The sequence below is a fragment of the Mobula hypostoma genome, chromosome 14 (assembly GCF_963921235.1).
Source record: "Mobula hypostoma chromosome 14, sMobHyp1.1, whole genome shotgun sequence".
Lineage (NCBI taxonomy): Eukaryota > Metazoa > Chordata > Chondrichthyes > Myliobatiformes > Myliobatidae > Mobula > Mobula hypostoma.
Window position 1 is genome coordinate 19,508,869 of NC_086110.1, and position 27,597 is coordinate 19,536,465.

At 42.7% G+C, this 27,597-nt stretch overlaps 1 protein-coding gene across 1 annotated transcript; it reads right to left on the minus strand.

The window, feature by feature from the left end:
- Positions 1–131: 131 nt before the first annotated feature.
- Positions 132–25,931, minus strand: herpud1 (homocysteine-inducible, endoplasmic reticulum stress-inducible, ubiquitin-like domain member 1). Its single transcript, XM_063066754.1, has 8 exons — positions 25,539–25,931; positions 19,113–19,190; positions 13,665–13,742; positions 9,340–9,458; positions 9,127–9,249; positions 6,576–6,917; positions 3,924–4,062; positions 132–769 (listed from the first exon to the last, which is right to left on the minus strand). The coding sequence occupies exons 1-8, from the start codon at positions 25,677–25,679 to the stop codon at positions 587–589; spliced, it is 1,203 nt and encodes a 400-aa protein (XP_062922824.1). The 5' UTR covers positions 25,680–25,931; the 3' UTR covers positions 132–586.
- Positions 25,932–27,597: the final 1,666 nt, after the last annotated feature.

A 27,597-nucleotide genomic window follows, 5' to 3' on the forward strand; every position in this document is an offset into this window, starting at 1 on the left:
TGACTCGTGATTCTCAATACCCAGTCAGCTTTATTTAATGAAAGCTGAAAGCCCCAAGAGAACTGCCCATCACCGACACTCAGCACCAACGAAAAGTAGGTCAAAGAGAGCACATCTGAGAACAGCAAGTCTCATGTATCCAAACCTTTTATTGTGCTTTTTTTTTGTATTGCTAGGCAAAAATGATTTACCTTTTTGCATATGTATCAACAGAAAGTTTCAAAGGCTATTTAAAAATAAACTTGCCCAAAAGCAAATATGCACTTTCAACAGCGTGAAGTTGGCAAGGTTAAAATTGCTTCTGCTCACAGCTGTTAATGAAAAGGATGTCACTATAAACAGTCACGACACAGAATCATTTCAAGATTTGATTTACAGCTTCAGATAGGCAAGAGTCTAAATTGCACCTCATAATAATTTACAGAGTTTACACTTGTAGCCTCGTATAACACACAGTTCCACATTCCATTTGGAATCACATTCATAAATTCAGTCAACAGTCTGGCCTCATTTGCACACTGCCCGAAAGCCCTGGAACAAGGATTGCACTGGTTTCATTGTTCTGCAGTTCTGCATGTACTTAAACTCAGTTTGCTGCAACTTGGGGACCGTCTGGAATCAAAGAGGCAAAGAAGGTTTTGAAGAATACCCAGGCTTTATTTACAAATGTCGTCCTGTTCACCTCAGCTTCAGGGGCCAGGGTAGCGTCCCTGACATCATCACTTCCAGAATTATTCACTCTTTCACGATCTTGATCCAGTGCCACATTCTGAAATTCACACACAAAACAAGTCATTCCATTAGTATTTAACCTCACATATTAATTATAAACTCAAACACACAACTTTTATTTACCCTGGACTCATTTTCTAACTCTATACATTTTCTTTTGTTAATTATTCATAGATGTTGCTGGCACAGTAAACCTCTATCGGTAGGTGCTCTTGAACTGAGAAAGCAGCCAGGAATAATCTAGATGCTGTACTTAGAAATCCCAGGGTACTTCAGTGGGACATTACTGGACACAATTTAACACTCAGCCACATATCAGGAAATGTAATGACATTTGAGAGAGCAAATTTCGGATATTGGGGAGAGGCAAGGAATCAAAGAAGATTCAGCACTGGGGGAGCAAGGTGACACAAAGAGAACAAATATTACCTACGTTAAAGAGGTTCGAATATATTTGAAACAATCAGCATTTTTGCATTATAAAGGCTTTGCACCAAAGGGAACTATATTAGGCATGTTCTCAGCATCATTTACTTACTACTTAGTGTTTTTGCATTTCTCCATGAGCTTGGATAACTTCAATCACTATTACTCTGAACTGATTCTACAGCTTATAGACTCACTTACAAGGCTTCTTTACAACTCAGTTTCTCCACTTTGTTTTTTTTATTTGCATAGTTTGTCTTGTTTTGCACATTGTTTGTTTGTGTCATATTTCACTGACCCTATCATATTTGTTGTTCTGCCCAGAATGCCCACAAGAAAATTCATCCCAGGGTTGTATATGGTGGCATAGATGTACAAACATACTTTGATGATAAGTTTACTTTGACCATGCACTATACAAAAAAGCACAAGGACAGCACTGTAGCCTTTGGCTGTTTTCAGAAACAGAAAATTCTGAAGAGCTTTGTGATGGTTTGTAAGGCATAGCGTTGTGTGTTCAGTGAGCTTTTTTCACACTGTCAGTTACAAAATCATTGCAGGTTTGCAGTGACAACATCCTCAGAAGGCGACCAGACAATATTACTGAAATGGAAAGGAAACCTATCCATTTGTGAATGCAGCATAATCCACAATTCTACACACGTTGCAACTCCTTAATCAAACTTCTTGGCAACTTAACCACACGGAATGGAGTATACACTTTGGTGGTCAACTCTTGCGTTCAGCATCATCTGGCTCAGAAGCCCAATCCTGGAATGTCATCTCTACCGTACCTGCTGATGTAGTCACAGGGTTAAGGAGGAGAAACATTTCCTGATGACTTTTCTCTGGACCAGACAGGGATTGGGTAATGTTAGTCATGGGGCAGGTGGTAGGTCTGTGCTGGCTAATGTTGAAGAAGTGCACAGATGAACAGAACATTCACATCTTGGACAAAAACAAAACAGGAACAGAGGCTTAACCATGCCGATAAGGGAATTTCAGACAGTATTAGATTTACAGAGGAGCTAGATAAATTGATATACAAGCAGAAACAAAGGAGAAGGACTGGTTTAGAACACAAGAGACAAACAAGGGATTAAGAGGGGAAAAATACAGCAGAGTGAAAGCTAGTCGGCAGCAGAAGCTGACGGTAAGCTGTTCTAAAGACACGTGAAGAGAACCCTTCACAGTCAGCAATAGGGGAATTCATAATAGGAAGCAAAAAAAAGGCACAAAAAGCACTTTGGCTCTGTCTTCGCGGGGAGGAGGGGAGGAGGCGGGGAGGAGGGGAGGCGGGGAGGAGGGGAGAACAATATTAGAGAAACTGGGGAAATTTAAAGCTGATGAGACCCTACACCTCAGGGAACTATAGAAGTGGTGTTAGAAACATTCTGGAATAGTTTCTATGATTTGGTGGCAGGGAAAGAGGCTAATGTAACCTCGTTAATTAGAATGGTAAATAGGGAAAAAACGGATTATAGATGGCTAGACTGACCATCTGGAGTGGGGGGGAAATGCTAGAGGCATCAAAGATGACAACAGCAGAGCATTTGAGAAACAGTTTCACTTTGGTCAAACACAGCATTAATTTGTGAGAATGAGATAATCTCTGACAAGACTACTGGATGTTTTTCTTTGGGGATCTAGAATAGATGGGGAGAACTGTAATAAGTAATCGGGGTTGCTGGGAAGTGAGGCTTGAAAGGCCTATTCTGCACTGTAAATAAATAAATTTGCTATCTGCTCAGCAGATAGGAAACAGTATAGGAATAAAGGAGGATTCTTCTGGGTTAATTGCAATGTCTAATGACATACTCTTCAGTGCTCAGAACCCAGTTCCCAATTGGACTCGATCATGAGAGCTTGGAAAAACAAGATGGAATCTCATTGAAAATTTTTTAAAAATTGAAAGAACTCAGAAATCAAGTCGAATTTAATCTGAAAGATTAGATATTCCTGATGGGGATTGCCCAGGTTTCATAACCCCAGAATGCAGGGTAGGTTATTTACAACTGAAACAAGGAGACTTCCCTTTCCCACCTCATTGCCCACATGCGATGGGATCAGAGCAGGTAGATCTTTCACTAGGGTTCTTCCCACTTAGTCTTGGGCAAGTCACACAACCAAAGGGAAGTTTATTATTTGCTGATTACAAAATCATACACTTGAAATCGCATAAAGCTTGGCCTCTATCAATGCAGATCAACAAGCAAGTTGTGTCTCTGAACTGAGAGAATCTGTGCTACATTTGGGACAAAATTAAACTACGTCATTCCCATTATGCTGGAGAGTGCACACTGAGCATCTGATTGACGAGAACATTACATTTATAAAATCCAGAAACTTTTTGGATTTTAGAGCTGAAGCTTTTAATTATGAATTTAGTTCCCTGGTCCTGAATGATATCCTCCTACTGTTGACATATGGGTGACCTGGAGATTTGCTCCAAGATCTTCATAAGAAATTGCTCTGCACTCAGCATCTCCCAACAAGAAAACTACCAAAAACGTCAATGCCTATGGAACTTTTGGAATACCTCATTAAATCACAGAAACAGCACCAAAGCCAGCACCACTAGTTTCTGCCAACAGCAGATCTTCCAAACATATTGCAGAGGTCCTGGTTAATTATGTTCACAAACTTTAGAATAAGCAGGCATATCCTCAATAAAATCAGTACTAGGATATCTCCCTTTACCAAAAGCAGCTTAACAGCTGTTGTTTTACTTGCTCTGTGTCCTTCCCATCTATAGATATACCAACCTGGTCTTGCACATCATCCTGATCTTCTTGATCCTGTTGGGGTTCCTGGTTTCCGTGATTTGGATAGGCTTCCTGCAAAGGCACATTGGCATTTGGCACCGGCGCTGGATGTCTGAATGGAAACCAACCAGCGTGATGTCTGCAGGAGAACAAGAGGACACAAGCTTTATCCTCAGATTGCATCATGGAGCTGACAAGAAGACTACTTAATCATGGAAGATATGCAACATCTAATTTTCAATTATTTCCAAATGGAGATTTAGTTTTGGAATACACTACACTAGATTTTTCAAAAAACCATTCAGTCAATAGAAACGCCACAGGAGGTTCTCCACTCAACCAGTAAAAGGAAGCAGAAAAGGGAGAAACAAAATTGGAACATATTCAATAGTGACCAGTAAATGTGACTAAGATAAGAATTGAAAAGATTGCAAACCATAGTGAAAGACTTGCGGAAAGTAAACAAAGAAAATTTAGATATTACAAATATGAACACCAATGTAAACAACAAAGTGAAACTGCAAATGCTGAATGCACATACCACCAGCTCAAGGACAATTTCTATCACATTGTTATAAGACAATAAGATGGACTCTTGACCTCACCATCTATCTCATCAAGGCCTGGCATCTTATTGTCTGCCCGCACTGCATTCTCTCTCTGACTACAACACTTTAATCTGCATTCTATTATTGTTTATCTTGTTCTACCTCAATGCACCGGTGTGAAGAAATGATCTGTAAGGATGGCATGCAAAACAATTTTTCACTGTACCTCAATACCTGTGACAAAAATACATTCTAACAGTTGAAAGGCATTCTGCTAAACAACATCTCAGCACAGCTTCTTAAAAGTTACAAAAAAAAGAGGAAAAAAGAAGGCTAAGAATACCTTGAAGGGTGAGGACATAGCACAAAGGAAAAAAAGGCGGGGAGGGGTCTAAAAAGCCAAAACAAAACAACTACGAAGGAAGGAATCATGTAATTATCAAGAAACCAAATGGACAAATGATGTTGGGGAAAGGGCGATGAAGGAAAATTCTACTTAAGACAGTAATAATAGCAGAAATCTTAAATCAAGTTCTTTGGTTCAGTACTCATCAGGAAGTCAGCACGTGACACTGAAAGGCAACATTAGTAATGATGTTTCTGCATTTAGACTAGAAGCACAATTACTAAACTAATCCAACTCTTTGGAACAAAATTTTGATCTGGAAGTACTATATTGAAATACTACATATAATTGAGACAAGATATAGCAGAGATATTACATACATTTCGTCATTTATTAGGGAAACATTTAAATAGTTGAGGAGAATAGAAGATAATTTTATACCAATATTTATGAAAGCAGAACTATATCATGAAGTTACGTAGCTGGTAGGGGAAATGGTGGAATTACAAACACTACTGAGACGTTACATTCAGTAAAGAAAATTAAGGCATAAACGACATAGGAAGTGAGGCCGAGGAGCAAATGCTGGGCATAATAGAATTGGCAGATGCGAGTGACTTGCTGAATTTTCTACTCAATTACAAAATACTAACGGAGCTTTTGAAAGAGGCTCCTAATTCACCACGGCCTTATGTAAGCACATATATAAAATATGCAAACAGTGTGCAAATTATTTTTTTGTTCATTTACACAAGATGGTGATACATTTGTTCTCTGAAAATTATTTAAACAGCTTACCATTTTGTGCCATGTGCTCAGCTACAAACATCCTGTCTATTGGGACATTAACTTGCAGTAATGTTAGGAGCTAAGTGAATGAGACAGATTGAGTAGAAGACTGGCTGAAATTAATGAGTACGTAGGTAACTTTAGAAGACAGTTAATAGTCAATCACATTGAATTACACCAGACTGCACAGATTCTTCCTCGTCCCTGAAGGATATGTTCAAATCAAATGGCTCTTGATCATAACAGTTATTATTCCTGGATTATTTAAATCAGAAACAAACTCCAAGTTAGCATGGAGAGATTAGCTCCAGGTTTGGAATTATTCACCCAAATAAATTCTGAATGTACGTTAAAATGAAACAGACTCGTCCCTCTGTGGAGTGGCCTGCCAATCCAGAAAGAAAATATTTCCACAACTGTGTGCACCCCATGGGAGGTTCCTGGCCAGGGCCCAATGTGACATTTACTCAAGGAAAGTCATCAGTTCCACGTGAAACTGCTACTTTTTCCTCATTTAACTGACCAAGCGTTTTGGACTCTTGGTTCAGGGAGTGCAGTGTTTAAATTCCCAGCAGTAAAACTGGGTGATTTTCCTGCCAAACCCTTGCTGGGTTAGACCAGGTTCAATTTATTTGAAGAGGAACAGTTATGAGAGGAAGCAACATTTGAGTTAATTGAGTTATATTTCATTGCTTTATTAATATTTAATTATGTGCATCACTGCCTGATAATGATAACATCCGGTTCATTCTCTTCAGTTAGATCGATTGGTACTGGAGGTACCACCATAACAGTATGGCCTCCACGGAATTAAATAATCTCATGGCAAAATCCAAAGTGCTTTATTATTTGGCCAACCCCACCACACGTTGAACAGGTTGTGCGACTGAGAATGACATGGCACTCCATGACTAGTAAAACAGGCCAGGTTCAGAATTTGATGTCTTCAAAGAACAACAGGATACTTACAGGTACATCAGCAGCATGGCGCTGGCCACCAACACCACACGACTCAGCGACGAATAGAAGTAAACTATGCTCAGGAAGAAACAGGCGCGGGCAGCCAGGTAGAGCCAGTCCAACCAATCGCGGTTCAAGTCGTCATCATCGTCCACCACGGGGCCTCCCTGGGCGTTCATCCGCAGGTTCTGGTTGGCCGGAGGGTTGTTGAGTTGAGGTAGAGGAGCGTTCTGATCAGCAGGGAGGTTGACGAGAGGCGGCTGGTTGGGCAGCGCGGCTGGAGTCCCGGGCGTGACCACGGGTTGATGCTGGGAGTTGGTGGCAGCCGCAGCAGCGGCGACTGCAGCCTGACTGTGAAGAGAGAAAGCACGTTGAGAGGCAAGTGAGATGCTCCATTACTGGATGGGCTTTGACTGGACAATCAGACAGCGTAAAGCAGCATCAGTCCTAAAGGAACACGTCTACTTACTAAATCAACTAGAGACTCATCACCATTAATATTTACTTAAATAGAATCCAATGGATCACTCTTATATCAATAAGAGACCAAAGATGCTGGAATCTGGAAAACAAGCATCTGGAATCTACAATAAACCAACTTATCAAGGAACTCAGCAGGTTGAGCAGAACCCGTGGAGGTAAAAGAACTATCAAGGGTTTCACGTTGAGTCTCAGCTTCAGGGCCGAATTTCCCTTGGTGTTTGCCATTGGAATGGTTAACCTAGCTACCTTCCAGGGCATGGGAGAGAATCTCAGACAAACCCAGATGGAAAAATGTTGCCACCTACCTTTCTGAGATCATCCATGCTTCAGGATCAAAGCTAAACACAATGTGCAGCAGTTCCAGGAGCCTGATCCAACATTTGGCCAACACCATTTGCCAATGTTTGAACCGTCTATCTCAATGTTTTGAATTTAAAATTTTTAAAAAAACTATCCGTAACAATTGTTGAAGATGTCAATTAGCACAGCTTGACAACTCTTTTGGGAAGAGAGCTCCGTGTTTCAATATCAGAGCTGACTTGATTCAAGGATGTGTACATTTTCTGCCCAATAGTCCATTCATGGGACCTCTTCACATCCTGAGGTGAGCCAACCATTGTTCTTGTGTGCCTACATGTTGATGCAAGTTCTTTAATCTCACTCCCAGGTGACCAAGTTCAAAGGCCTCCATTCCAGATGGGTACACAGAAACAATTGTGGTGGACATAAAACAACATTCAAAAGATTTGGGTACAAGTAAGGAGAAGTTCCAATAAAGGAGGAAATAAAAGAGTAGTCCAGGGAGTGTATGGAAAGGTTCTCATTACTCTTTAGTAGAACAGGACCACAGGCAAATATTCAGCCAGTAACTACCTTGGATATATACAGCCACCCCTCTGCAGAAAAGCAACAGGAAGCCTCTCTTCACAATTACACTGACACGCGGGTTGAGGCTGTAGCTGACAGCAACTGTACTAGCTCTTTGCTGAACGGTAGGTGGTTATAGAAACAAATGGCAGAGTCCAGCCGAGAAATGGTGAACACAGTACTCACAGCTCTCATTAGGGAGATGCACGAATACCCACAGATATAAATGATAACACTCTGATAGAAAAGGTTTCTTAGGCTTTGCTAAGAGCCAATAAATATCCAAATCTGCCCTCCCCCCACCCCAGCTCCCATAAAGCTACCAAAAGGTATATACAGCATCATTGGCATGTGCAGATCAATGGGTAATGTCATCCATATCTCATTCAATCGATGAACCTTTCATCTCCTTCAGTACAAACTGTTCACCAGTGAAGGAGTGGCACTGGTGAAAGGAGTATTCCGTGTACCCCGGAGGTCAGATAGGATCTATTGTGGTTAGCATGACTCTTTACAGTACCAGTGACCTGGGTTCGATTCCCGCTGCTGTCTATAAGGAGTTTGTACATTCTCCCTGCGACCGCGTGGGTTTCCTCTGGGTGCTCTGGTTTCCTCCCACAGTCCAAAGACTGATAGGCTAATTGGTTATTGTAAATTGTCTCGTGATTAGTCTCCGGTTAAATCGGTGGACTGCAGGGCAGCATGGCTCAAAGGGCCGGAAGGGCCCATCACGTGCTGTACCTCAATAAACAAACAAACAAGCAGTCCACATCTCGGGCCGAGACTTTGCTCTGGATTTCCAGCATCTGCAGAATCTCGTGTTCTCTATTCCCCACTGTTTGTATTTCCGTGCACTCTGGATTGGAAGTTATTCTGGGAGCAAGACATCTTAATAGCACCGTAATCGGTGCACTGAAATGCAAGTTTTCCGAAAGATAATAGTACTTGCATTCAATATTCAGGTCAAAGATAGTTAAGAACAAATTAATGACACCACAATGAGTACTAGGTAGATTTTTGGCTTCCTTTGTGACTACATGCACTCTGCAATATTTCCTTTGGTACAATGCATGACCAGGAGAGCATTTGCTCCCATTAAGACCATGGTCACAATATTGTACCGGAATTTGTAGACAGGATGAGAGGAAAGAAACAGCAATTATCCAGGAAACACTTCCTTTTTCATTCAAAAAAACCCATGGGTACTTACTATTGCATGTAATATTGCCGTGCATACATCTGCTGGAACCAGAGGATTTGCTGAGAGCTGTACAGGTTGTATGCGGCTAGACCAGACATCCCCTCTGGGCTCTGGAGATCTTCCCTTGGAGGCCTTTCAATGGCAAAGAGAAACCCACATCAAATCCACCCCAATATTAAGAAATGTCAAGTCAATGGTCAAGGATGCCCGGCTCCTACCTACCAGGCACCATAGGCCCACGGGAATGTGTTGGGTGCTCTGCGACGGAGACCATCTGCTGTTACCAATGTTGGGACAGTGAGGCTCTCCTGGCCAGAAGCAGCAGGTGTATCTGGTTGCTCCTTGAATTGATAAAACAGAATAAGAAAGTTAGCTAGTTAAACAAATGAGGAAGGATGTGGTGTTTGAGCAAAATATTCCCCAAAGTCATGAAACTTCCAATATGCCACTTTGGAACACAGAACATACAGTCAGTGGCCACTCTATTAGGTACATCTGCTCGTTAATGCGAATATCCAATCGGCCACTCATGTGACAGCAACTCAATGAATAAAAGCATGCCGACGTGGTCAAGAGGTTCAGTTGTTGTTCAGATGAAACGTCAGAATGGAGAAGAAATATGAACTAAGTGCGTAATGATTGCTGATGCCAGATGGGAATATCTCAGAAACTGCTGAAATGCTGGAATTTTCATGCACAGCAGTCTCTGGAGTTACCGTGAATGGTGCAAAGAACAAAAACACCTAGTGCGTGGCAGTTCTGGGAGTGAAAACGTCTTGTTAATGAGAGGTCTGAAGAGAATAGCCCGACTGGCTCAAGCTGACAGGAAGGCAACAGTCATTCACATAATCATGCATTACTACAGTGGTTTAGGAAGAGCATCTCCAAACGCACAACACTTTGAACCTTGAAGTGGATGGCCTACAGCAGAAGACTACGAATATACAGTCAGTTGTCACTTTATTAGGTACAAGACGTATAATATATAAACCTCTGCATCCTCTCTACAGCACCCACATCCTTCCTATAACGAGGCGACCAGAACTGATCACAATATTCCAGAGTTTTAGAGCTGCAACATTACTTCGCGGTTCCTGAACTCAATTTTCCAATTAATGAAGGCCAACACACCATGCGCTTTCTTAACTGCCTACCAGCTTCCCAAACAACTTTGAAGGATCTATGAACTTGGCCCACAGTAACTCTCTGCTCCTCCACACTGCTAAGAATCCTGCTACAAACCTTGTACTCCACCGTCAAGTGTGAACTTCCAAAGTGCATCACTTCACACTTCTCTGGATTGAACTCCATCTGCCATTTCTCAGCTCAGCTCTGCCCATACCAATGTCCGATTGTAACCTAGGATAATCTTCTACACTATCCACACCACCACCAACCTTTGTGTCATCTATAAACTTACTAACCCACCCTTCCTTCCACTTCCTCATCCAAGTCATTTATAAAAATCAGAAAGAGTGGATGTCCCAGAATACCACTGGTAACCTACCCTCAGACTGAATATACTACTTACCGCCAACCTCTGCCTTCTGTGTTCTTGTCCTCCTTTCAAAAGTCCCATTTCCACTTCCAAAAAATTAATCTTGGTCCCTACTTGTACATAGTTTTCTCCTTTTGCTTGTTCTTTTTTTCCCTCTCTTTTCTATAAGTGTATACCTCAGATAAATATTATGTGGACATTTGTGGCAAATATGAATATGATGTATATGTACAGTATCTGAAATACATCTTATGGACATGCTTGTTTGATGAACTTCAATAAAAAATAGATTACAAAAATTAATCTTGGGTAGAGAAATAACCCTCAGCTGTAGCTCCACAAGTCCTTCTGCTTTATTCATTTATGTTTTTTTTTGTTTCTCTACCATGCAATCCACAAGATGTAATTTCCAAATACAAGAGCAGACTTGCTAAAAGACGGGTGTCCAGTTTCTGCTGGATACTCTATTCAATCCTACAAAAGCATCACTTCACACTTTGGAACAAAGAATTTTCTTAGGATAACTTGCAATAGGAAGAACAATCTTTTGTTCTGCCCCCTCAGTTACAAGTCTCAGTGAGATCAAGATGAAGCTAGTAACAGAAAACAGCCAGCAGTGAATAGGCATAGTTTCACATTCCACCTGATGTTCTTTGTCACTGAAGTAAACATCCAAGCTAATGATACACCAGCGTCTACACTCAGTGGCCACTTTATTAGGAACCCCCTGTATCTAAAAAAAGTGTGTGTGTGTGCGTGCGTGTGTGTGTGTGTGTGTGTGCGTGTGCGTGTGCGTGTGCGTGTGCGCGTGCGCGTGCGTGCGTGTTCGAAGTCTTCTGTAACCCATCCACTCTAAGGTTCAATGTGTTGTGTGTTCAGAGATGCTCTTCTGCAGGTCACTGTTGTAACAGGTGGCTGTTTGAGTTACTGTCACCTTCCTGTCAGCTTGAACCACTCTGGCCATTTTCTTCTAATCTTCCTCTAAAGGCATTTTTGTCCAGAGAACAGCCGCTCACTGGATGTTTTTCACACTATTCTCCATAAACTCTTAGAGGCTGTAGTATGTGAGAATCCAGGAGATCAGCCGTTTCTGAAACACTCAAACCACTCCATCTGGCACCAACAATTATTCCATGGTCAGTCATTTAGATCACATTTTCCCCATTCTGATTTTTGCTCTGGACAACAACTGAACCCCTGGATTATGTTTGCATGCTTTTATGCACTGAGTTGCTGCCGCATGATTAGTGGATTAGATGTTTGCATTAACGATGTGTACAGGTGTACCTAATAAAGCAGCTATTGACTATTTAGTTCTACTGCCCTGACAGTGACTAAACCCATTCACAAATATATCAATCAAGTCCCAATGTGTAAAACTAAAATTTAAACATTAGGAATAAGAACAGAAGTAACTTCCAATTTGATTTCCCCCTGCCCTCACCCAGAACTCTTACAGAAAACTGTAAACATTTATGGTATAAATAAATTGTTCCAAGTTCAAGACAACTGAGAAACTTGCAGTACCACAAATCATACAAATATATCGAGCAGGGGGACATACTGGTGAAAACAGATTTCCATCTGCTTGACAAAGCACCTGTCGTCATTGTGGACAGCTGTAATGACAGCTCATAGCACTAACTGCTAAAGTTTACTCCTCTTACAAGATTTCTCTGCTCTGTCTGAATATCCAAAACAATACTATTTTCCCTTCCCTGATGTCGTGAGCCGAATTAATTTGTTGATTCTATACCAATATCATTTGTATCTGATGCTATCCTACAAGGCTACTGTACTGATCCAGTTATAATTTCAGAATGTTACTGCTGGCATCTTTTTAGAAGTGTGTAGCAGAGAATCACTGCCCTTAATCCAGCATAGATGTGACAGAGAGACAACGTTTGACAACGATATAGGGTCTTGAATGTAGGAAAGATCTCAAACACTTAAAAAGGGAGGGAATGAAAGCAACCATTAACTTTTCTGGAAGTTGCAAGGGACAGAGATTTTATTAAAGATCTAGGTATTCAATTGCTTTGATAGGCAGGGAGAAGTTAACAGGCATAATGGGTTACAGAAGGAGCTCGGAGCTCAAGACTCCAGCTTCTAAAAAAAATTACCTCCCTTTGTGCTCTGCTGGGATTACATAGAAGGAACTTGTGACTTCGAATTCTGCAGGACATCCTGAATTACTTCATTATTTACGGCTTTGTAAGTTTCAGTCTCTGTCAGCTTATTAGTAAATGAGATAGTTGATTTGAATACAGCTTGGGACTAAGCACACAAATGAGATTATTTATAAATGTTTAAGGATAATTGTTGGTCTGGTCACAGGGAGAAACTGCAGCCCTGTCCATTCTTTGAATATTTCCATCAGATATTTTGACCTTAGCCAAACATCTCACTTCCCTCTCAACCCCATTCTCCCCACAACCTTTAATACCTTGACTAATCAAGATCCTATCAACCTGCATTTTAAATGTATCCAATGACTTGGCCACCATAGCTGCCTGTGGCAATAAATTCAAGAACCACTACTCTCTGGCTAAAGAAATTCTTCCTCATCTCTGTCCTAAAAGGACATGGGGCATCCTTGTATACTGAGGCTGTACTCTCTAGTCCTAGACTCCCCCACTACTAGAAATATCCTCTCAATGTTCACTCTGAAAGTGGTAGTACTGTGGACGTCACAATATCCAGCTCAGGGTAGAGCAGCTCGGCATCAAAACAATCAACAGAGCAGAGAGTCTTGGAGGGCACGAAATGGCCACAAAATCCATGACAGATATCCCATATATGAAATGGATCTAAAATCTAACTCAGTTAAAATGCTTCTAGTGTGGCAGTCATCTCCAAGTGCACACAACTCAGGGGTGCTTGCCTTTTAGAGAAGTACTGAAATAAACAGGTAATGATTTCTCACTCCTCACATCAGAGAAAACTGCCAGTGTTGTCAATGCTAATGACAGGCTTTTAAAGCTCCTCCAATCTATCTCATGCAGATACAAGTACACTTCATTCCCAGTCCCCAACCTTTTATTTTTACCTTCACAATTGGCTCTTGTCTAGACTTCGTTCCATTCCTAACATTACAGACCAAGTGAATGGTGTGGTACTGGTCAGACTGCAAGAGACAAAAGAGAGAGGCAAGACAATTATCACAAGGATCACTCCTGCTGCAAGTCAATCAATTTGATCTACAAAACCTGATAAAAGTTCTGCAAACTAAAGTTTGTATTCAGCCTTGCATTTCCCCAAATCCATGAAAGTGAACATTTTTTCTAGCTCTATTCAATCAACATCCAAATAAAACCGAAAGCTAAAAGTGGTGGTAAATAGATGGATTACCATGTGCAAGTTAACACCATAATAAAAAAAACAGAAGTTTGGTCAAAGTCTCAATTTTACTTCCCCTTAATGATGACCTGTCCCAGTCCCATGATCCAACAGCACGAATCCAAACAATTAAATGTTAAACAGTACTGATGTGGTACAGAGAACGTTGACTACGATTCCCAAAATGCGTACATAAACAATTCAAGTTCTATGACTAATGTGGCCAAGAACACAGCAGTTTAAGTCATTCCACATTATAATTTAAGATTTTCATTTTGGGATTAAATGCTGCCCAGAGATAAAAATCCATCAAGAACACAGCTAGTAGTAGGCTAGTTAATTGTTCATTCTCCGAAATCATGATGGATATGTAAAAGAACAGATATTCAGCCTCCAACCTGATGGCATGAACATCGATTTCTCGAACTTCTGGTCATGCACCACCGCCCCTCCCCCATGCACCATTCCCATTTCCCTCTCTCACCTTATCTCCTTCCCTGCCCATCACCTCCCACTGGAGCTCTTCCCCTTCCCTTTCTTTCACGGCCTTCCATTCCCTCCTATCAGATTCCCCTTTTAACTCTCTCACCAATCAACTTCCCAGCTCTTTACTTCATCCCTCCCCCATCCCAGATTCACCAATCACCCACTGCCTTACAATTCTTCCTCCCCTCCTCCCACCTTCTTACTCTGACTCCTCAGCTTTTCTCACCAGCCATGATGAAGGGTCTCAGCCCAAAATGTCAGCTGTCACTCTTTTCCATAGACACTGTCTGGCCTCCTGAGTTCCTCCAGCATTTTGTGTGTTGCTTCGATTTCCAGCATCTGCAGATTTTCTCGTTTCACGTTTCCCCATATCCCTTAATACCTTGAGTTAAATCTATCCACTGGCAATTTAAAATGAACTGCTAATCCAGTGTTCTCTGTCATTTGCAGCAAGGCTCCCAACTTCTACCTGCCTTAGGATGCTAATTTTTTTCTTGCTAAAACCGACAGGGGTCATGAGGACAGCATTAAGAATTCCAACGCACAAAAGCACCATTTATCCCAGAGCCCTATGCCATTTGGTGATCAGAGGAGCTCCAGGGAGATTACTATACGTCAGAACTGGGCCATCGGCTGGACCGGTATTCAGTACGAGGCACCGTACAAATGGACACAAGTCCATCACTGTATAGCACTGGGGTGAGGATGGTGTGGACCTGTCATTGTGTGGCACTGAGTTGATACAGGCAGGCACAGGTCTCTTGCTGAGAATTCTCTCAAAGAGCTGGTGCAGGCCCAGTGGGTGTAAGATCCTTTGAAATGTCATCCTCGGCACAGCCTCCCTCACAAATTTCACAATAGATAGTGATCAGCATGTTAACGAGGGACTCAGGTAAAATTTTATGCTGCAAATAGCACTGATTTTTGAAAATAGGGAATAAATATTTCCAGCTTTCTGACTTGGGGACAGTGAGAAATTTGCATCTTCTAAGAGAAAGATGAGAGCAATTAATTTTTTTAACATCAAAAACTTAACTTTAATGTAACAGAAAAAAAAGCTAGAGGAACTCAGCAGGTCAGGTACCATCTATGGAAATAAATAAACAGTTGATGTTTCAGACCAAGATGCATATTTTCTCACTAGCATAGTGAGTTGCATTTTGAGTCTGTCTCAAAAAATACATGAGAAATCATTTAAGAATCTGTATTCACATTTTAGAGATGGTATCGGACAGATCCTTTATTTTATTGCCCTTCTTTCACCTCATTCCATCTGAGTTTGTGGTTACAAGAGAATTTGTCTCATTGAACCTTGCTCCTGGGATTTTCTGACATACAGTGGGGCTTGTTGGCAATCTTAACCAACCTCTGGCTGCAAAAGTGCTTTGGAACACACTGCCCAAATTCTCTCATCCTAGACCAGCTAAACGATCAGCTCCTAACTCTCTCATCAGTTCATCTCAATATCACAAACATTTCCATATCAATGTACATCAATTCAAACTGCATTCTTAGTACTTATGTAACGTGGCATATAACTTGTAATAATTCAGTGCAGATTGGCATTGCCAGTTAGAAATTTCACAGGTCTTTTTAAACATGGAGTTAATAGAATGAAGATTTACTGCAAGAACTGAAGCCAGAGTAAAAACATTCTGCCAGAGAGCTTCAGTCTGCCTAAATCTTTGATTCTCGAGGTGTAAACTGGCATCATATGTGTAAATTGTATAACATGTTGCATTCATATATTGACATCAGCATTTTAAGCAGATTTATTTGATATATTTTTAAAAACTTTTAATTATTATATTTATTTAGTATTTGTTTAATAAATATGAAGTAAACAATTTAATTAAGTAAAATATTTATTTTTTAATTTGATGATGGATACACAGTCAAAACACACTTACTGAAAGCATTTTGAAATAACATGCTCATTATTTTATTAAATGCACACCCAACACCTGGGTAGGAAGTGAAATATGAACCTTGACAGCCCCTGCCACGACTGTTCCAAGTGCCAGGGTTAAGGACTTCAGTGAGGCTTTTGACAACTTCTGTGGGTCAATTGGCCAATGAAATTAAAGCCAATGGTATCAAAGGGAGAGTGGCAAACAGATACAATGTTGGCTCTGTGCACCCAGTAATGGGTGATGGGACCTTTTGTAGGACTCCCACAGGACTCAATAGCGAGTCCCTCACATTCTGGAATATACATTGCTAATTTAGATGCAAACCAATGGGCATATTAATGTTGCAGAGTTACAAAAATTCCATGTGTGGTTGGAGGTAGGGAGAAGCTTTGGACTCCAGCAAGGTATAGATGTCATGGTCAGTTGGAAAAAGAGGCAAGTTGCATTTAGAGTCATAGAGCATTAATAGAGCTGCAACAAAATAAAGAGGTACATAATTAAAGGGAAATTATCAAGATAAATGGAAGAACAGAGGCCCCCCCCGCCCCCGGGTATTTAAAAGACAGGTGGACAGGTCAGTAAGATGGCTACAAAAATGCACACGGGATTCTTTCTTTTGTTAGTGTGGACACAGAGCAGGGATGTATACTTTTCACGTGTGCAGCATGAGATCTTTAGCTTGAACAGTCTACACTTCTAGTCGTCACATTATAAGCAATATACATTGGAGAGGGCGGAGAGAAGTTTAACAAAGCTGGTGCCCAGATTGAAAAACTGTCACTACAAGGAAAGATCGTTGTGGCTAAGGCGTTTTGCTTCAATAACAATGACAGAAGGCAGAATATAGAGTTACAGGTGCAGTGGAGGTAGAGAGTAAGGTGCAAGGGTCACAATGAGGTCACTGTGACATCATCAGTTGATCCTTATTATGCAAGAAAAACGTTATAATTGTGGGATAGAAGCTGGTCTGGAGTCTGGGAGTGCATATTCTTAAGCTTCTGCAACTTTTACCCGATGGAAGGGGTCAGAAGAGAGAGTACCTAGGCTGGGAGGAGTCTTGGATTATGATAGACTCTGGGGGGAATATTAGTCAGGGAAACTTGAAAACCTCCTTTTCTCTTCAAAACCATAAGACAATAAGGCGATCTATGTCAATGATTTGGACTACGGTACAAATGGATTTTTGGTTAAATTTGTTGATGATACGAAGGTAGGTAGAGGAGCAGGTAGTGTTGAGGAAACAGAGAGCCTGCAGAGAGACATAGATAGTTTAGGAAAATGGGCAAAGAAGTGGCAAATGAAATACAATCTTGGAAAGTGTATGGTTATGCACTTTGCTGGAAGAAATAAATGGGCAGACTATTACTTAGATGAGGAGAGAATTCAAAATGCAGAGATGCAAAGGGACTTGGGAGTCCTTGTACAGAATACCTTAAAGATTAACCTCCTGATTAAGTTGGTGGTGAAGAAGGCAAATGCAATGTTGGCATTCATTTCTAGAGGTATAGAATACAAGAGCAGGGATGTGATGTTGAGGCTGTATAAGGCATTCATGAGACCACACTTGGAGTATTGTGTGGAGAGGGTTCAGAGAAGATTCATGAGAATGATTCCAGGAATGAAAGGGTTACCGTATGAGGAATGTCTGGCAGCTCTTGGGCCGTATTCCCTGGAATTCAGGAAAATGGGGGTGGGGGGGGGGGGGGGGAGATCTCAGGGAAACATTCCGAATGGTAAAAGGCCTGGACAGATTAGATACGGTAAAGTTATTTCCTGTGGTAGGGATTCTAGGACAAGAGGGCATGACTTCAGGATTGAAGGATGTCCTTTCAGAACTGAGATGCGGAGAAATTACTTTAGTCAGAGGGTGGCAAATCCATGGATTTTGTTGCCACGTGTGGCTGTGGTGGCCAAGTCACTGGGTGTATTTAAGGCAGAGATAGATAGGTTCTTGATTAGCCAGGGTATCAAAGGGCATGGGGTGAAAGCAGGGGAGTGGGGAATGACTGGAGGAATTGGATCAGCCCATGATTGAATGGTGGAGCAGACTCAATGGGCTGAATGGCCTACTTCTGCTCGTACATCTTATGATCTCTTCAAAGCAGCACAATAGAATCAGTTATATTCATTCAAACGGGCAGCCACAACACGAATTTAACCATGTACGTGAAGGATGACTTCTTTGACAATGCAGCACTCCCTCATTACGGTACTGAAGTGTGAAACTAGAGCAACACCCAAAATGCTGGAGGAACTGAGCAGGCCAGGAAGCATCTGTGGAGAAGAGTAAACAGTCAATGTTTCAGTCCTGATGAAGGGTCTCAGTCTGAATTGTTGACTGTTCACTCTTTTCCATGGATGCTGCCTGGCTTGCTGAGTTCCTCCAGCATTTTGTGTGTGTTGCTTTGGATTTCCAGTATCTGCAGATTTTCTCGTGTTTGTGAACTAAATTATGTGCCCGGATTCCTGTAAAAGGGGATTGAATTTTTTGAGGGATAGGAGTGCCACCATAGAACTAGGGTGGCCTGCTTGAGGAAGAATTCTTCTTCCATCCGCCCACTCCCCCACATCCACTCACTACAATAGGGAAACAACTGTCCCTGTCTCTCCATAGAGTGAGAATAACCTCAACAAGGTGAACAGTTTTAATCACACACTGACAAAGAAATACATCTGATCAAGCAACTTGTGGACAACAGCAACTTTAAAAAAATATATATATTTTGCTGCTTCTTCGCCAGAGGATTCAGAATACTGACCTTTCTCAGGATATCCCTCAGCAAGAGGTGATCAGGCAGCAACTTCCCTGAATAAATCAGCTTTTGCTCTGATTGTGCCTGGAGAAGGAAACAGTGATAATTCAGAGTTGCCACCAAATGTCTGCAGCTGATTTCAACTCTGCCAAAATTTCAGTGGAACTTTATCAATTTGAACCTGAAAGGGTGATTTTGAAATTGCAGTTTTTGATCTCAAGTTATGGAGTTTCCACAAGATATAACATGGCAGAGTACAATAAACAACTTCATGCATTCACAGTAAAATAAATATTTGCCTACATAAGTGTCACTGGTCTCCAGCTACTTTTAATGAAACACTTCTAAGACACTAAAAATGAACCAAGTAGTCTACAAAAGCAAATTGTATCATTAAAGTTATGCAGAAAGTGACAATTTGATTGCGGTGATTCTAAGGAAGTTAATTTAATCCATAAACACAAGCACTGCTACATTTCACTGGTTCATTCCATGTTCCAATGAAAGACTGGTGTACGGTTGTAATAGTGCAAAAATTTCACAAGCTGCTTTGCACAATTTACTTTTGAGTTCCAATAAGTTTAGACAAACAAGTTCTCGGAATTTATCAAACGTACTGTTTGGATTTGGTTATTCTTTCACCCGCAGTTTGTGGGAGCGAAGGGCACATACTGTACACATCCTTCACCAGAGTCCAGGAATACAGCACTTGTATAACGTACACAGCATGGTGTGCAGAGAAAATGCTGAGAGTTTCCTTCCTCACAGCATTTCTCCTGCAGAGACCAAACTGTAAACGTCCCCAAATGGATCAAATTCAGTGCTAATGTGCAGTAAGTATCTGTCCTTTCCAATTAACCGTGAATCCTGCTGTTCATGTTCCAGAAATGACGCAAGGCATTCCCCAACCACCACATACTGACCGTTGTTGTGTCCCAATAAGAGGCAGATTGATTATCTGCTTCAGCACGAGCTTGTGTAACACCACCTTCTGATAAACAGCAGGTACAGCAGGCGGTGAAAAAGGCGAATGGTATGCTGGCATTTATAGCAAGAGGATTCGAGTACAGGAGCAGGGAGGTACTACTGCAGTTGTACAAGGCCTTGGTGAGACCACACCTGGAGTATTGTGCGCAGTTTTGGACCCCTAATCTGAGGAAAGACATCCTTGCCATAGAGAGAGTACAAAGAAGGTTCACCAAATTGATTCCTGGGATGGCAGGACTTTCATATGAAGAAAGACTGGATGAACTGGGCTTGTACTCGTTGGAATTTAGAAGATTGAGGGGGGATCTGATTGAAACGTATAAAATCCTAAAGGGATTGGGCAGGCTAGTTGCAGGAAGATTGTTCCCGATGTTGGGGAAGTCCAGAATGAGGGGCCACAGTTTGAGGATAAAGGGGAAGCCTTTTAGGACCGAGATTAGGAAAAACTTCTTCACACAGAGAGTGGTGAATCTGTGGAATTCTCTGCCACAGGAAACAGTTGAGGCCAGTTCATTGGCTATATTTAAGAGGGAGTTAGATATGGCCCTTGTGGCTACGAGGGTCAGGGGGTATGGAGGGAAGGCTGGGGCGGGGTTCTGAGTTGGATGATCAGCCGTGATCATAATAAATGGCGGTGCGGGCTCGAAGGGCCGAATGGCCTACTCCTGCACCTATTTTCTATGTTTCTATGTTTCTATAACAAACGACACAGTAAAATTCACCTTCCAGACTCTGGCGGTGTTGGACTGGCCGATTCGCCAGACTACTGGACATTATATTATTAATACCCCATATAAAGGTGGTGCACTGTGTCACAAAACAAAATTCATCCAATGAATTTCACTGGAGCACGAGAGCAGAGCCAGATTGTGTTCAAGCACCTTCACTCCATCTGCCACAATAGGCAGGTTTTCCCAGTGGCCACCCATTTTAATTCTCCTTCCCATTCTGACATGGTAGTAAAGGAGACCGTGAACTGACATGAAGAGGCTCAGGTTGGAGGAGCAACACCTTGTATTCCTTCTGAGTTAGGCTCCAACCTGACGCCATAAACGTCGATTTCTCTCCTCCCACTTCTCTTTTCTCCCCATTCCACCTCCCCTCTTAGCCTTTCTCTTCTCCTCACCTCCTTCCAGTGCTCTTCCCTTTCTTCCATGGTCCATTCTCCTTTCCCGTCAGATTCTTTTATTTCTTCCAGCTACTACCTCCAATCTTCTCACTTCATTCCCGCTCTTCCATTCTCCCCTACCTGGTTTTACCTATTACTTACCAGCTTATTCTCCTTCCCCTCCCCCCACCTTATTCTGGCTCCCCCACCATACGAGGACCACGGCCATGACCCGGAGAACCATGTTGGCTGAAGTCTGGGCCTTGTGCTTTGACCCTTGATAGGGATCACCCATGCCAAACAGGTCAAAGGGTAGAGGCCAGGTTAAGAGAATTCCACTGGTCTTCCAAGTTCGGGGTTCTGCTCAGGGTCAACAACTCTAACTGGTCAATAAAAATTGTTACAGAAACAACAATGAAGACTCCTATATCTGTATGCAACAGTATGGACAGACAGAGATGGAGTTCGGTAAATTAAGTTTCCAGTGCTGATGAAGGGTCTTTGCCCGTAACACTGACCCTTTATCCAGTTCCATAGATGCTGCCTGACCTGCTGAGTTCTTCCAGCATTTTGTGCGTTGCTTGGATATTCTCAATCTGCGGATTTTCTCCTGTTTTGCTCACGATATGCCAAGTGAGGCCTCACTGCAGCTTTATAAAGCCGCAACATTACATCCTTGCTTATTTATTCTGGTCCTCTTGAAAGGAATGCTAACGTTGCATTTGCCTTCCTCACCGCTGACTCAACCTGCAAGTTAGCCTCCAGGGAGTCCTGCACGAGCACTCCCACGTCCCTTTGCACCTCGCGAGTTTTGAATTTCCTCTCCTTCCTGAAAACAACCTGCCCCTTCACCCATCTTCTTATCGTCTGCAAACCTGGCCACAGAGCCATCGGGTTATAAAGTGTGGAATCATTCCCTTCAGCCCAACTGGTCCATTTCCATCACAGTATCCTTCCTGCCCGTCCCAGTTGCCCACACATAGCCCACAACCTTCTAGGCACCTATCGAAATGCCTCTTAAATATTGCATCTGTATCTGTCTTGACCACTTTCTCTGGCACTCACCATCTCTCTGTTAAAAAAAAAATGCTCTCAGATCTCTTTTATAAAGTCCTCTAGTTTTGGACTCCTCAATTATGGCGAAAAATACTACATTATCCATTCCCCTCATGGTTTTACGAACTTCTGAGGTGCACCCCCCCATTCTCCTGCACTCCAAGGAATAAAGATCCAGAGAGGCCAACCTCTCCCTACAATTCAGGCCACTGAACTCACCAGACTGCAAGTTGGGCCTTCACTGCCCTCAGTGAGCACCCATTAGCACCACATTTGCCTCAGCTCGAAAATGCAACCAAACCCAGGACCTTCCTAATCCCTGCTCACTGCCTTTAGTAGCATACTTTCCATGGGAATTCCACAACACAAATCTTAAGATAGCTACTGTGTGCTGACAGTAACAATTTGAAGTCTTAAGTAGTGAATGCCAAATTATGAAAGTGGACTTGTCTGCATTAGAATTTCAGTAAAATCAGCAATTGATATTGGGAGATTAAACTTCTTGCTAAGGCAACGTTGCCATATAGATTTAACTCTATACTGGCTGCACAATAAACAAAGATTGCAAAATTAGGGCAAAGTTCAAACCTCTGCTTCACCACCCTTACCAGGCTCAGCACAAGTCAGACTTTGTGATCTAAAGCAGCAGTGACTCATCCTTCCACATCCTTGTTCAGGACAGTATTTCAAGGTGACAGCAACATCAAATTTAAGAATTCATCAATGCACTACAACCCAAAATTCAATTTTCACACCAAATGGAATAAACAAGCAGTATTTTACCCACAAACTCCTTAATGCTCTCTTCTCACTGCTGCCATCAGGGAGAAGGTACAGGATTAAGAGGACCCTCAGGACCGGGAGAGCCGGGTTCAGGAAGTTATTACCCATCAGACTCTTGAACCAGAGTGGATAACTTCACTCATCTTTACTTGGCCCAGCTGTTTCCACAACCTACGGACTCACTTTGAAGGATTTTTTTTTTTAAAGAACATAGAAACCTACAGCACATTACAGGCCCTTCAGCCCACAATGTTGTGCCAACCATGTAACCTACTCTAGAAGCTGCCCAGAATTTCCCTACTGCATAGTCCTCAATTTTTCTAATCTCCATGTACCTATCTAAAAGACCCTATTGTACCTGCCCTTACCACTGTCACTGACAGTGCATTCCACACACTCACCACTCTCTATGTGAAAAACTTACCCCTGACATCCCCTCTGTACCTACTTCCAAGCACCTTAAAACTGTGCCCTATCATGTTAACCATTTCAACCCTGGGAAAAAGGCTCTGGCTAGCCACGCGATCAACGCCCCTCCATCATCTTACACACCTATTCTTTTTTAAATGACAGGCAACCCGACAGAGGTGTATAATCTCATGTTCTCCATATTTATTGCTTGTTTACTATTTTCTTTGTTCTGTATTTGCATAGTTTGTTATCCTTCACACATTGGGTGTCTACACCAATCAGGATGGGTAGTCTTTCATGGAATCTACTGCGGTTTTTTGGATTGACTCTATGCTCACAAGTAAATGACATAGACAATAGGTGCAGGAGTAGGCCATTCGGCCCTTTGAGCCAGTACCGCCATTCACTGTGATCATAGTTGATAATCCATAATCAGTACCCTGTTCCTGCCTTATCCCCATAACCTTTGATTCCGCTATCTTTAAGAGCTCTATCCATCTCTTTTTTGAAAGCATCCAGAGACTTGGCCTCCACAGCCTTCCAGGGCACAGCATTCCATATATCCACCACTCTCTGGGTGAAAAGGTTTTTCCTCAACTCTGTTCTAAATGGCCTATCCCCTTATTCTTAAACTGTGGCCTCTGGTTCTGGACTCACCCATCAGCGGGAACATGCTTCCCACCTCCAGCGTGTCCAATCCCTTAATAATCTTATATGTTTCAATAAGATCCCCTCTCAGCCTTCTAAATTCCAGAGTGTACAAGCCCAGTCACTCCAATCTTTCGACCTATGACATTCCCACCATCCCGAGAATTAACCTAGTGAACCTACGCTGCACTCCCTCAATAGCAAGAATGTCCTTCCTCAAATTTGGAGACCAAAACTGCACACAGTACTCCAGGTGTGGTCTCACCAGGGCCCTGTACAGCTGCAGAAGGACCTCTTTGCTCTTACACTCTATTCCCCTTGTTATGAAGGCCAGCATGCCATTAGCTTTCTTCACTGCCTGCTGTACTTGCATGCTTGTTTTCAGTGACTGATGTACAAGAACACCTAGATCTCATTGTAGTCAATATAAATTTACATATACATATATACACATATATATACATACATATACACATATATACATACACACACACATATATATATGACATATTTACTTTGAACATTGCTGCAAATTGCCTACACCAGTGTAAAACTAATGCAAGTTTCCAGCTCAAGGACACACAAACACCACCCTCCCAATTCACGAAATATAATCTATTTATTATTTTGTCCCTGAGATCCTGCAGCCGCCTGAGCCCGGAGCAAAACAGTGCTGGGCGAACTCAGCAAGTCAGGCAGCACTATGGAGGCAACTGGATGTTTTGGGTCGAGACTTCATCTGGACAAATTCTGCCGAGTCGTTTTTACTGCAGATGACATGTCTCCACAATGAAGGAATTAATTGCCTTTTTGATTTGTATTTTAGAACGTTTCAAAGAAAAAGTTAAACTGCTTGGTGGAAATTTGAGGCCCAATATTACTTACGGGGAGGTGATGAACCAAGCGCTGGTAATCCAGATTTGTGCTAATTCCGTTCCTTTACTGGCCCACCCTGCGTTAATATTCACTCCAAAAAAAAGCGACTATTCAGCCCATCGATTCAACTTCCTGTAATAATAACCCTAAAATCTTCAAAATTTATCTGTGCAATAATTCGCCCCACCTTGCATCAGGCCGTGTAGTTAAAAATAGTTCAACATACAAGAATCATTTGGTGAACAAGTCGTCCCAAGGGCAGCTCTAACATAATTGTGTGTCTTGTTAACATCGCTCCTCCCTTCGCACTCCCGAACCACCAGCCCGACAAGCTCAGGCAACTTTGCCTGGACTCCATTGCAGTCTCCTGTACTGCGCTGGTCTTTAAAACTTACAAAGGCCGCCTGCGAAAGCCATGGCCCTGTTATCAGTTCGGTGGTAACAGGTGCAAGCAGACAAGGCCGGAACTTGAGAAAAACTTTGATCCTAAGTCTATCGACCCCGCCCAAGCACCCCCATAAGTTAGTTTTAGCCCGTATCCCTGACACCCAGCCGGTACTCACTGGGTGGCTCGGGTACTTCTCGCTGAGGAAGCTTTTCAGCCGTTGCACCGTCCAGCCCAGCTCCACCAACAGCTTCTGGTCGCCGTACGTTTGGTCGGGCACTTTAACGACCAGAGTCACCATTTCGTCGCCGCTGCCCATCGCCCGAGATTCGGTGCTCCTCGACGCCGCTAACTCGCTCTCGATGCTCCGTCTCCGCGCAACTTTGCTGGCGCGGTCCGGCCGGGCTGTGCGCTGTCAGCTGTCAAACCCGAGTGTGGCTGACGGCGATTGGTCGCGGCGAGCGCAGACGTGGAGCTTCGGGAACCGGGCTGATGCAACCCGAGCGACAACACCGCCTTCTGCCTTCCGCCTCCCCGGGACTTTACCCTTTACAGCGTCTTCCGAAGTCCTGCCCCCTCTCCCCGTCCCGTCCCGTCCCGTCCCGAAATCAGTCCCTTCTGGTGCTAGAGGAGCTCAGCGGTCAGGCAGCTTCCGTGGAGCGAACAATTGATGTTTCGAGACGAGACCTTCTATTGGAACTGGAAAGGAAGGGTGGGGTGGGGTGGGGTGGGGGTGCAGTGTAAAGAGGGGAGGAGAATGTGCTGCTATTTCAATAATTTCCAGCTCAAAGCCATTGCCTTCACTCCCGCCCTCAGTATAAACTTCCCCGTGTTTTTGTTAGAATCATATTACAACAGATTTTAGCTTCCACTTCTCAAAACGTTCAATTCTCATTGTAACGCGAACAAAACCAGAAAATGATGGGAAATAAAATCAGAAAACAGAGGGGATAGTCAGGCAGCATCTGTGGACGGAGGAAGAGTTCGGACTTCAGATTACCGACCCTTCATCTGGTCAGTGAAAGGTCATTGACTGAAACGTTACACATTTTGTTTTTATCTCCCAAATTTTCAATGGTTTCTTCATAGCAAGCAATTTGTTCACAGAATTGAAAGAAGGAACACTCATCTTGAAGTGCACAATAACGCCCCCCCCCCCCCACACACACACACACACACACACACTTCTCCCCCACCAATCAGCAAGTATTCTGGGTTTAGCCTTTACAGGTCTGCTTTCTATTTTCACAGCAACAAATTCCAGCTGAATACCGCAGAGTGAGGAGGAAGAGAAGATGTGAGGCGGAGAGGGAGTGGTACGGAGGAAGTGGACAGAGGAGACAGGACCATTTTTGACAACAATCAGTGACATCACAGTCCTGGTAAATTTGCTGGTTTTTGCACTCCTGTTTCTGTTGTAAAGACAACATATGCTAGTGATATTAAACCTGTTTCTGATTATGAACATTATTAATTCTATGTTTAGAACAGTAGTGCCAAGTTCTTTTCATACTACTAGTAGGGCGAAAGTGGCAATCAGAATATAGAAAATGCTTTTGTGATTTGAAGCTGTTTTAATGACCTTTACAGCTAAATAAGTATTTTATGAAAAGTTCGGTTAAGCTACTTCTTGGAGTGCCATTATCTTGAAGAATATTTTCAGTTGTCATTACCAACACAGCAACGGTAGTCTGTATTTATATAACAAGCAACACACATCAAAGTTGCTGGTGAATGCAGCAGGCCAGGCAGCATCTATAGGAAGAGGCGCAGTTGACGTTTCAGGCCGAGACCCTTTGTCAGGACTAACTGAAGGAAGAGTGAGTAAGGGATTTGAAAGCTGGAGGGGGAGGGGGAGATGCAAAATGATAGGAGAAGACAGGAGGGGGAGGGATAGAGCCGAGAGCTGGACAGGTGATAGGCAAAAGGGGATACGAGAGGATCATGGGACAGGAGGTCCGGGTAGAAAGACGGCGGGGGGGGGGTGACTCAGAGGATGGGCAAGAGGTATATTCAGAGGGACAGAGGGAGAAAAAGGAGAGTGACTCACAGGTGACTCGACTGGGGTGATATACTGCGTCTGGTGCTCCCGATGTGGCCTTTTATATATTGGTGAGACCCGACGCAGACTGGGAGACCGCTTTGCTGAACATCTACACTCTGTCCGCCAGAGAAAGCAGGATCTCCCAGTGGCCACACATTTTAATTCCACATCCCATTCCCATTCTGACATGTCT